Here is a 12,367-nt window from a genome sequence, read left to right as displayed (position 1 = left end):
AATCGAAACAATCAAGCAACAAAAACCAAGCAATTAAAAGTTAGATAATAAAATATGTTTATTTCCTGTTTAGTAAAAGAATAGTGTCTAAATTCAGTTTAAGAAGGGCTACAGCCCTATTCCAGAAACCTAGTTTTCTTATAGGAGTTTTATGACTTAAGCAAATGAGAAATCTCTAGTAAGGGTGAGGGGAATGAAACTCATCTCAGGAGTAAGAACTCCTTAATTTCTGAAATTCAAAAAAAGTTAACCTATCAAAGTGACAAAAAAAAAAAGGGGTGGGAAATTGAATAAATACCAAAATGAATAGCTCAAATGAGAGTTATAGGGAACAACCCAATAAAAAGTAGAGATTAAAAATCTCTCAGATTTTCAAAATGCATTCCTAGGCCAACACCTGACATAAGAGCATGATGCTTGGCCTTCCTCTGAGCAAGCTCACTGATCCAGGAGTAGCCTTTGGAAGAAAATATGTCTACTGTAAGCCTCTGGAGTGAACTCAGTGTTAATATTTACAGACTGTGATATTGAAATTGTCTGTGTTCTTCTCACAAATTCCTGCAGCATAAGCTCTCCTTGCTGTATCCACAGAGGAAGGAGTAGCTGGAGGAGTTTCATTTTTGGCAGTGTTAATGGACCAGCAGTCTGTTAATTCACTCTGTGCACTGCCAGCTTGGGGGGTGAGCTCAGGGGCTTCAGTTCTGGTACTTGGTGAATGGTTTTCCTGATGGAGACCTGAAAACTGTCAGAGCATGGTAGCTGAAAAAAATACAGTTAAACAGGGGGCAGGTAATGTCAGAAATATATTGTGCAATTAAATGGTGAAGGAAAATAAATAAAAGAACATGTAAATAAAACTTAGTTGTCTTATGGTAAATTTCTCTTGTTCTGAGCTGTGCTGCTGGATTTGAGGTTTACCCTGTGTGCTGGCATTTGAGTCTACTGCAAGTCGGTGCACTAGGCAGTGTCATTAGCAGTAGTGACATTCTTGTGCTTAAATTTGGGCTTGGCTGGTGAAAGTTGAGACAGCCTCAGTTGGTGTGAAGATCCAGGTGGTTTTTACCAACACAAGTTGTTAAAAAAAAACAAAACCAAGTTAAGTATGAGAAGGCAGTCGGGGTTTTTTTTTTTTCCTTTCTCTTTATTATCTGTATTTCTACTCACAAAACCTGGTTTGATCTTCCTCATTTGTCCTGGGATTTAGTGGCTCCCACCTCTCCCAGCCTTTGCTTGGGCACACAGCAGGACCTGTGGCAATCAGCAAGGACTTGGGGGCAGCTCATCAAAGATGAGCAGTCTTGGTGACCCTGAGGATTAAAAGTTGAAGCAATGGATGTCCAAGACAGCAAAGTGAACAAAGTGGGTTATCCTGAGGTGTCTTTCAGTCATTGGTACATTTGAGCTCGAGCTGCTCCCAGTGGTCTCATTCTGCCAGTTCCTTCTGTGTGGCTGAGGCCTCCAACTGCTAGCACCCTGACATTCTCTGGAAGAGAAATCTTCATTCCCTAGAGAAAAGAAGGGAATGAAACCCCTTAAAAGGGCAAAAAAAAAAAAATCCTATTTATTTATGGAGGTTTAAGAAAAATGTTTTACTGCTTTAGTTGATAAGAAAAGCAAAAGCTGTAACATAGGTGTTACATCTATCACAACAGCAAAAATGTTTATTCAAAGCCAAGGACAGTAGGAGCACTGGAAAGTAGTTTTGTTCTGAGGCAGCTTTAATTTAAGGAAGGTTCTTCTATTTCAGACAGTCTTTTGGGACAACTGCAAATAACATATATGAGGTGCTAAAGGGTACTAGGGTGGCACAATGTTTTTAAATGCTGCTGTTTTGAGTTTGATTGCTGTAAGCTTGTTTAAAATGCTTCACTTCAGGTCCAGCTTTCAATGTTGGTTGCTTCCCAGTCTTTTCTCCCTTAGCCCACCCACTTTATTTGTCTGGCTGAAGATGTTGCTAACACAAACCAAGAAGAATCGTTTTTCTGTTTCTTAAAACTGACAGATCTGTGCCATCTCTGTAAGAACGGGGACAACTGCTACAAATAACTTGGAGGTGTTACATTTGTTTCAGCCACAATTAGGCTAGGACAGAGCCTTGAGCCATGCCATATATCAGCATAAAATTAAATAGAAATCACTCAGGCAGTTGAGAAGGTTAGAAAACTTTATACTGAGGCAAAGAAAGCCTTTAAGTAGCTGGAGAAGGTATTGAACAAATTCAGCAATGAAAAGACCTACATTTACACCACTGGTGTCTTTGAACTACAGCAAGAACTGTTTCAAAAAAATCCCTGTTTTGCTTGGTGTTTGCAGTCAGAGAATGAACGATTTGCTCATGTGGCCCCTGTGTGATAAGAGATGCTCCCAGTGAAATGGGGAACAAGCTGGGGTGATGTGCCAGTGGGGTTATTGTAATGGGACAAATTTGAGTTTGTGGAGGATTTCCAAGGAGCAGTAGTGTGTAAATGTGGAGTTGTGGTCTACGTTTTAAAAAGCTTTAGTGTTAGGCAACAAACACTAAGAAGATGCTGGTAAGGCAAGGTGTAATCTTGAATGGGCCAGTTTTATTGGACAGGACAGCCTTGCCTGATCTCTGTTTTCAGGATCACACCAAGTCTTAGGCGTAGAAAGTTTGCTTGTTATGGTTATGTAAAACCAAGATTTTGTTTGAGGGAAGGCAAGCCCAACCTAGTTTCTGATAAACAATGGTGAATACTGCAAATGCAGGAGGAGAGAGAGCAGCTCCTGTCATGTAGGAGTCCTGTAGAGCATCAGGGAACTGACCTGAAGCTGTTCTGCAAGGCTTTTTGAACTGAGCTTGGGTGGGGCAGAGCAAAGGGGGTAGCAGGGTGGTGTCACCCAAGCAGGCAAGCCTTCCTGCTCTGGCCACCTCTCCCTGGCCAGTGGACACTGCCTGGACCAGGGTGGTGAGTTCTGCTGGACAATGTGGAGTAGGAAGTGGTACCTCTGTCTCCCTCTGATTCTCTTTGGACATCACAGACCAATTCATGTATTTTAAAAGTGGAGATTTGTCTTGAGCCCAGAAACACAAAACTTTTTATTTCCACATCACCCTTCCCCACAGTGTGTTTTGCTACTTATAATGAATAAAATAAACAAAAAACCTCATAGACATCTGAGAAAAAAAGATTTACTTGAAGTTTCTATTGTGAGAAAATGGGGCAAAAATGTCAAATACTCCCTTTAAAGACTTGTCAGTTTACTAACACTGTTTGTATCACCAATGCAAATTATTTAATCTGCTAAGATGCATAGAGCACAATGTTCCTGAGTTGTTAGCAGTGCTTTGTTGATGAGCTCCATATACTGTTGCTTTGCTTTCTTGTTAAATATGTTTACTAAAACTTGAATTTCATGTCACAGTTCCTTTCCCCTTCAAGGTGGGGTTGTTTGTTAGAGAAGTTAACTCCTGTGGCTTGTGATAGTATCAAAGGCACCATTTAAATACAGATCACCTGTGACCGTATCCTAACTTTTAAAATGTATAAATTCAAGATAAATTACTTCAAAATACATATTTGTTTATTCAATTCCTTGAGTTACTCAAATGGAAAGTGCATGGAAGATTTCCATAAATAATGTATACCAGTGTCAGTAATGTGTAAGTCTATTTCTGAAATAAACAGTTCTGTTTCATAGCAAAAAATGTGTTGGAACTGCCCACCTAAGTGGGTTAGAGCTGCTGTAAGGAATGCTACTTGTTGCATCCTTTGTGATTTAGACATAGTGTGCTGGAAGTTGTTTAGATTTTAGTTTTGCTGGCAGGCAGTTTTGCTGCACGTTGCTCAGTGTGCTGCTGTGGTTTGGGTTGCAGGAGCTCTGGCTGAGTGGATATTTCCTTAACAAGAAAGCAAGCCAGCACTAGGGTCCTTTCAGCATCTATCACAGCTCAGCTTTTGATTTAACAAGGAGACAAACTGAGAGCTGGTTAAACCTCACCACTGTGGGGAAGCAGTTGTCATGTGAGTGGAAATGTGCTGAGGCCAGTACATAGGCAGGCTCAGAAGTGACTTTCTGCAGTGACAGCTCATCTGTTTCTGTCTGTACATGAACTACCAAATTTTATTCTCAATACTGCAACGTCCGTTCACTTGGGAGCATTTTACTAGTTTTGTGCATATTAAAATAATGTAACAAAATGCTAAAGTTATTTAGCTTTTAAGCATCTGTTGGCTTATTGGAGCCTTAACTCTGTTCATAGTAAACTACAAAGCTAACTCAAGCATTGTGAGTGCTATGGCAGTAGTAATGCTGGTTCTTTATTTGGGCAATTATATTTATTGCCCAAATATTATTATTGCCCAATAATATTATTGCCCAAGTATTATGCAATTTTGGTTTGATTTAGTGTTTATGTTGTTTAGGTTAAACCTTGCCATGCTTTGTTGGAATGTGCAGGTATAGGTTGTTTTGTCTTTGAACAAGTGAGGCTCTAAGCTTATAGCAGGAATCAGTAGCAAAAGTGTAGAACTCATTGTCCTTGCAGAGATTATTGCTTTAGCCTTCTCAGGTAAAAGGGGCACTTCGCTTTTCTCTGTTATTTCCTACCTAATGGGTTCTAGTGTTTTACATCACTCCACAAATGCTGCCTTAAGTTTTCCTATGTGCAGATTTCAGTCTTTTGATACTGATTAAAAGAATAAGATTTTAATAAATCACTTAAAACTCCCATACATTGATGTTGTCTTTTCTTGTTTGTGTTTTCAGAATAACACTCTGTAATATTTTTAGAATTTTTTATAATGTATTGGGATGATGTAAAATGGCAACAGTATTAATGAAAAATATGCTGCAGTTGTGAGATCTAGTTAAATGCTGTGTCCTTCTCATGACCCTTACATTTTCTCAGCAAGTTTGCATGCTCTTGAGTTACTGGAAAACCTATGATAAATGTGGTCTCTTCTTGGTTGTTACAGTTCTGCTAAGTGTTAAAATTATTTCCTGCTAAATATTTATCTTCCATGCTTATGGATGTGTACATTTGTGTGTGGTAAGTACATTCCAAAGCAGCAAATTATTTTATAAGCAATTTGATGTGTTTATTCTGTGTAAAATTTGATGTGTTTATTCTGTAAAAGCAAATCCTCACCCTCGTGTCTCCTCATCCTAGGCATCCCAAATCTTTGAGTCAGAGTCATACCAGGCAATCACAACAATCTAAATATTGTTAGGATCACAGGTTTTCTTTTTCTTACACAAGAGCTGGTCAGGTGCTGTAGTACTGTCAATGCAATATGAAGAGTGAATGTTTAAATCTTGTATTTCCTGTAATTCCATGGTGGTTCTCAATACCCTGTTGGGTTGCAAGATCAGCAACATATGCTGCAGAAGAAATCAAACATCTCTCTGCCAACTGAAAGTATTATCCCAACATGCCAGTCTTAGCTGCTGCTTCAGAGAGGACTATAGGAGAAAGGAGAATTCTGAAGACTAAATGCAGAATAAAACCAAGGCTGTTTTCCCACCCTTGGGTGGTGACATTAGGAGTCTGAAAGTTTGCACTGTTTAGGCATATGAGTGATATGTCCAGGTCTCATTTGCATGAATTAGATTCTACTTACAATTTTATTTTTCTTTTTTTTAGTATAATGCTTCACCACAGCAGCAGAGAGATATAATAAAGAGTAGGAGTCTGGACAGGAGGCTACAGGAACCAATAGTTTTAACAAAATGGAGGCACAGCACAATTGTGCTGGACACCAACGACAAGGTAGGAGCAAGTTATCAGCATGCTGAAATGCCACTTGTTTCTATGTGTGACACATTAAAGGTACCAGAAGTTACTATGCCTGATTTTCTGAAATTTCATTTTTCTTTCAGTCTCTTGTATCATTGTGTATAACATGCAGCAAAACCAAGGGCTGTTCAGTAATTCACTACTGTTACTTTGTGAATAGTAGCTCTTTTGTTATCCTTGAAGTATTTTAACTAGTGTTAGTTCAGGGGAAAAGCTGTGCATGGTTACAACAGGGCTGTAATTTTGTTATTGAAGGGCAGAGGACAGTACTGAAAGTGCTGAAACACTTGGCTTTGGTCTCCTCCACAGCTGAGCTGGTGTTTAGCCTGAAAAATGCTGTGGGTCAGTAACAACAAAAGCTGTTTTCTGCCCATTCTCAGGGCATGTTCTTGGTAGTCTTTTTTGGGCTGTCCAGTAAGAGGTGTTGTTTAGGCCAGCAAGGAGACAGGGCCTTTCCCTTGCTCTGCATCTGCTTTGACCTTTTTCCTTGCCATTTCTGCTTGTGCTGGGCCATTCTGCCCATGGGTCAGGAGAGCTGATGTGGTCTGAGCAGGGAGGAACTGAAATGGGTGATGTACAGTGGTGACGTGCTGGTTTCCGTAACTTCACTGCAGTCCATCCCAAAATACCTGGAAAATGAAATAACTTGGGAGTGCTGAAATCTTAGCACAAACTTCTCAGAATGAAATACCAAGAAAAGGCATTGTAAACTCCCTTTTCCTAAAATTTAGAGAGAAAAAATTACTGCAGATTTGAAAATGTAAGGAAAAGCCTATTAGTGGCCTTGTGCAATCACAGATGTCAAAATCAAACTTGAATGGACAAAACACAGTAGTTGTAATGACAATGGGTCTGCTGCCCAAAGCCTTGCTTGCTCGACCTGTTGTATCCATTTTAAGGGACTTGCTTTCCATGAGTTGACTTAGCTCTTCAGAGCAGGATTTATTGGATTTGATCTTGAGCTTTTGAGTTGTCACTTTGAGATATGTCATGTGTGGTGCTGAGGAGGCAGTGGGCCGTGCTTGGCTGGAGACTTTGCACCTCTGGGCATTAATTCAGCTCCAGCGGTTCTGAGATCCCGCTGCTGCTCCTTTCCCCTCCCTTCTTCTCCTCTGCCTCATGCATCCTTCTGTACTCAGTGTGTTGTGGCACTCCATGAGACACAGCCTAGATGGAGCCCTGATAAATCAAAGCTGAGTGGGCACTTCCAGCCTCATGTGCAGTTTATGCTTCACAGGTATGAACGATTTTGTTGGAGATAGCTTAAACTTCTGGCTTCGCTTTTAAGGAAGACTTTTTATTTTTTGGCATAAGATATACTGCTGTTTCCATTTTGGAAAGAACTTTATGTAGTGTGCTGCACTGAATGAAGAAGCTTTATAAAACATTGAACAAGTGGAGCTGTTTACATTTCTTCAAGGCTCAGTGTTCACATATTGAGAACTTAAACCTAGTGAAGCAAACATGAAAATGCACGAATGTTATGGTTAATAACCAAAAGAAACTCTATTTGAGCTGCATTTATGAAGTCTTAAGTCAGCAGCCTAAAGCTTCTTTAACAGTTTCCAAACATGTAGGCAGCATGTGTTTTTTACTGGTGAAAAGAAAATAGTTTATATGGAGCACAACAGTAAGGCTTTGAGAAAATTTAAAACATGTAGTGGAGCAATAAACTAATGTTTTATGGAAAGACAAATAATTTTTAGTTCATTAATGCAGCTGTTTTATTAGCACTAGCAGGCACACTGTTAATATATTCTGCTTTAAATTAATATGTGGAAAGGGAATGTTTGATTGCCACAAATACTTGATTTCTTGTTCCAGAGTTGCTGTTGCTGTATGAAAGCTACCTCAAATTCAAAATGAAATAGAAAGGAAAGCTACTGGTATTTGTCTGGGTGGCCACATGAACCCCAAGCTTTCTTTTTAGCTGTCTCCTAGGGAAGCTGTTTTGTGTTTATTTCCTTATTTGTTTTTTTTTTCCTGAAAAAACAATGGAACTCAACTGTATGAAAATAGGGCAGTCAAAAGAGTACTTGAAATGTGTCAGAGTGAAAGTATGGGTTGCCAGGGCTCATGAGAATTTGATGATACCAAACATACTGGTTAACAGTTTATTGGCTGTAGCACATATCTGGATACAGCCATCAGCTGAAAAATTTGATAAGCATAGGAAAAAATACCTTCCTGGGGGAGACAATTGATTTTTCTAATTTGAACTTTTTTTTTTGCTTTGCAGACATCTGAAAATACAGAACATTTAGGCTGTTCTACTTAGAAGTGCTAAAGTTCTCTGTTATTATGTTACTAAAAGAACTAGTGGGCCACTTCTCTAGGTAGATTTGCAAGTGAATTTTAAAGCACAAGTGTGCACAGTCCTATGGAATGCTGCAAAAGCAAACTGGGTTTAGGAGAGCTATCAAGGGATTTAAAAAGAGAGAGGGGGAGAAATGTGTTAACAGTAACAGAGAACAAGTGATGTTTTTCTTCCATTTGAAATTCTTTACCAGATTTTCAAGCAGTGTGTTTGTGCAAGGCAATAATTATTTCAGAGAAAACACACATGCCCTTTTTTTTTGTTGTTGCTCCAGATGGGCAATTTTTCTAGTTTTCAGAGATTAAGTATTTTATTTTGGTCTGTAGTTAACACTTCAAAACAAAACCCCAAATCTCTAGAGATTTTCAGTGTTTGATTATAAGGAGATTAATGATCATGAGTCACAAAAATTAATGAAGTTGGTGTTTTTTTATATACATAATTTTTATGCTAATCTTGTATTTACTAACCACACAGAAACATTGTATTCTTTAAAATCTTAGTATTTGTATATGGTATCTTGTAATCAGCCATTATTTTAAATATACATCATAATTTGATAGCAATGTCATACAAAAAATTTACCTCTTGATAAGGCTTTGCTTGAAGCTGATGCAGCATGCATTAACATCTTTTTTTCAGATGGTTATGTACTAATTAACCCAGTTTGAGTGTTGTCTGTAAACCTTGTAAGAACACTGTTTAGTAAGTAAGTTTAGAATATATCTGTCTGAGAATATTATGAATGCCTAAAAGATGTACTTTTCTAATCTATGAGCGTGTAAAAAGAGAGAGAGACAAAGTATCTTTAGGTTAAAAAAATAAAATATTGGTATGAAAGATGATAACAATATCTGTTGAGATTGACTATTTGAATTTTATAGGAATCATCGACTGCTTCTAAGGCCAGTTTCCCTGAAAATGAATCATCTCCTTCTTCACCAAAGCATCAAGCCACAGTCAGTATGCAAAATGTTTAAATAAATAAGGATGTTGTAGAAACTGAGCTATTCATGATTAGAGAATTGAGGGCTAGCCTCCTTGTTCTTGGGAAAAACAATGGGATAAAACTATTTGAAGACTTTGCATTTTAAAAGGAATGCATTACATCCAGCTCTGCTTTCGGGAAAAAAAGGGGAATGTCCTTGGTTTAAATGCAACTTAGTGATAGTAGATTAAGTCAAAAAGTCACTGTGGCCGAATTGTGCCTAGTTATGTAGAACTTGCTTTGCTTCCTCCAACAGTCACATCTTCTTACATATCATCTAGAAAATGCTATCAGTAAAACCAGAAAATTTCCCCTCTTCACAGAATGCCTCACTGTTAGTCAGTAATAGTTGATATCTCTAATTTTGGCTTGTGTTTTAGTCTTCTTAAAGAGACATAGGGTACCTAGCATAAATAAACTGTGTCCTTTTGATTTAGCAGAATAACTTCTGGGAGAAAAACCTTAGCCTGCTAAACAGCTTTTTTAATTTCAGTTTATATTTTAAATGTGATTATTCCTTTTTTAAACAGTGGGAAATGAATAAAAATTTCATTTTTCTAATTATTTTTTTTTTAATTTTGGAACTGTACTACAGTAGCATTGAAATAAGTAACTTGGTCAGTTTTACCAGCCCCTTGATAGGCACCTCAGGGCATTAAGGGCACCACTTCTCCTGTTTCTTTCTTACTCTGCATGCAGGGGAATAGTTCTCTGGCTTAGTCATGATAATCCATTCTCAGAACACTTCAAACAGATTTTCACAATAAAATAAACATTGTTTATTAAGCAAGCATAGCTGATAACCTTACACAAAAGCAGTTATTGGTGCATGTGATCTAATTTCTTTAAATATGGCTCAGATCTTGAATTTTTGAAACTGTATTTTGCAGAAGAGCTCACTCCTGATTTAGGTAATAGAAAAAACTGTCTGTATTTTCTTTAGCTGCTTCCTGGGATTCAAATATTCCAAAGAAAGCTGATAAATTTTGGAGAATTTTGATCCTTAACCTGCTTTCCTCTTCTTTTTCCTGATTCCATTAATTTTCCCGTTAGTACCCCCTAGTGTTGCTGCTAAGTAGGGCAGTATGATCCTTGCTCTGAATAATTCTCTGAAACATCCCCACTGGTTCCACTGTGAGTAATTGACTAAAAGCATGATTTATTTTGGGAAGTGAGCACTGGTTACTCAATCACTGTGAAAGCTGGCAACAGGCTGTTCTGCTTGTTAAAAGCCAAAAGTTGGTTAAAAGGGTGTAATACATACATGGGACTGCTGGTCCCTGGTCCATGTGGATCTCAGAGTAATCTAAAGAATGGGATAATTCATTTGTTTGACCTTTTGGAGAGTGGATGAGGGAAGGGGCTCACTTCTTCTGTTGAAAATACCAATTTTGGAAAATAATGCTTATGTCACTGGCTTGAAAAAGCATTTCAGCCCAGTGAAGATATTAAACTGAGTAAGAGCAGCAGTTACTGCTGGACTGAAGTAACATCTGATCTGCCAGCTAAACACTTTTGTCCTTGATAATGTGTCTTTTCTGTATTTTATGTGCTGGGCTTGAAACATGCAGGTAGAATTTTTAAAGTCCATGAAAAACAGATCTATGTCCCTGATAAGAGTGTTGTCCATGGTATCCCAGGGAAAAAAAAAATCTTCAAAATTGTATTGTGCCGTTATAGTCTATTTAAATTTGAGATTTAGAGGAAAATTCTGAAGAGGATTTATCTTCTATTTTCATTGGATCTAGAATTGAGGTCAATTTTTTTAATGATTAAACTAATTTGGATGCATTCCCTAGCTGATTGTTTCAACTAATAGCTTTTTACACACATTAGGGACTGTTAGAAGCTGTTACTGAAAAGAGTTGATGATAAAATAATTTAGCATTCTTTTAGCACCACTGGCTGGTTGGACAAGGCTGGGGTGTCAGAAAAAAAAGGTAGATTTTCATACCTCATTTTAAGGTGATGGTTTAAGTGAATCTTTTTATCCTAGAATGCTTTTTGAACATTCCTTCATTTTGTTATTTTCACACAGAGACTAGAAATACTCACTTAAAATCTTTGAAACTTGTAAACAGCCTTCTTGTTCAGCAGTGTTCTTCTCCCACCAATCACTGACTGGTGTTCAAATTTTTTTTGTAGGCATGCTAATATAGATGGTTTTCATCAACAAGACATAACTAAGTAGTTTAAAATTCTACTATTTTCCATGGGGACAGGAAAAAAAGAGGACATCAAAGAAATGCTTCACTCTTCTGTTTTTAACATGAATATGTTAATTTTTTATGCACTTCAACCATGTTTTATTTAAAATAAGAAATTATATTAAAATTAATAGGAAGAATTTATATGGGAACCTAGGCTGGTTTTTTGTCAGCCACCTCCTTTTTCAGGAAAGGACTACTGTGCTATTATTATATTACTATTATGCAAATCATTATAAATTTTACATTCATAATTTTCACTGTCTGCTATCACAAATTATTTAATTTGGCTTGTCCAAAGAACCTTGGTCTTGATGAGGGAAAGCTTTTTACCCTCTGAATGGTAATAAGTATTTTCCCAGAGGAATTTTGATTTTGCTGATCTCTGAATATTTAAATATGCTTAAAGACAGTTTCTTGAAGTTATGACATGAGCAAAGATGGCTCACTGCCAGAAATGGATTATTTGGGGAATTGAATTCTGTGATGGGATGTTAATAGAAGCAGACTTTCTTTTTTATTTCTTATGTCTTACTCTTATCTTACAGGGTCAAGAAAAGTATGGGTTATTAAATGTGACAAAAATCACTGAAAATGGGAAGAAAGTTCGGTAAGTCTTGGACTTGAAAAGTGCATGTGCTTAGGGTTTATCAAATGTCTTTTGTATTAGGACAGCATACTGGGGTTTGCAAATTCTTACTTTTTGTGTGAATTTGCCTTAGAGGTTTTCCTGTATGACACAGCTTAACCTTACCCCACATGCTTGTCTCGGTGAGCTAAAGCTAATGGACTGCAGAGAGCCAGAGGCTCATGGATCAGGGCTTCACACAGGCCATTTCCTGAAGGTGCATTTATGAGAGACAGCTTTTTAAAATGGGATTGATTGATTGATTGATTGATTGATTTACTGAGGAACAAATCTCTATAGGTTATAGTGTGTCTTGTTCCTTGGATAAAATCAGTTTAAGAGGAGCTTTCAGACTTTCACTTGCTGTGCTTCAGTGTCAAAGGAGTGTAGATCCATGTGCTCCCTAATTCTTCATTCACTGTGCTTGTGAAGGCTTTGGAGCAGTGTATTGCCCAATGTCAGTTTCCTG

The 12,367-nt window shown here is 37.7% G+C and overlaps 1 protein-coding gene across 6 annotated transcripts in view; it reads left to right on the top strand.

Annotated features, from left to right (window-relative positions):
• ARHGAP12 (Rho GTPase activating protein 12) overlaps positions 1 to 12,367 on the top strand; it is a 75,061-nt gene that overhangs the window by 41,745 nt on the left and 20,949 nt on the right. For all 6 annotated transcript variants that reach the window (XR_014616789.1, XM_084222493.1, XM_084222492.1 and 3 more), the window contains 3 exons: positions 5,606 to 5,731; positions 8,960 to 9,034; positions 11,819 to 11,880. Coding sequence is in view for 5 of the 6 variants with exons in the window: in XM_084222493.1 (XP_084078619.1) it covers positions 5,606 to 5,731; positions 8,960 to 9,034; positions 11,819 to 11,880 (263 nt within the window). In the remaining variant the exon portion in view is untranslated. The remainder of the gene's footprint in view (positions 1 to 5,605; positions 5,732 to 8,959; positions 9,035 to 11,818; positions 11,881 to 12,367) is intronic.

Source organism: Fringilla coelebs, assembly GCF_963513975.1.
Source record: "Fringilla coelebs genome assembly, chromosome: 1".
Taxonomy (NCBI): Eukaryota; Metazoa; Chordata; class Aves; order Passeriformes; family Fringillidae; genus Fringilla; species Fringilla coelebs.
Note: the sequence above shows the minus strand (reverse complement) of the source record. Positions and strands in the feature narration are given on the sequence as shown.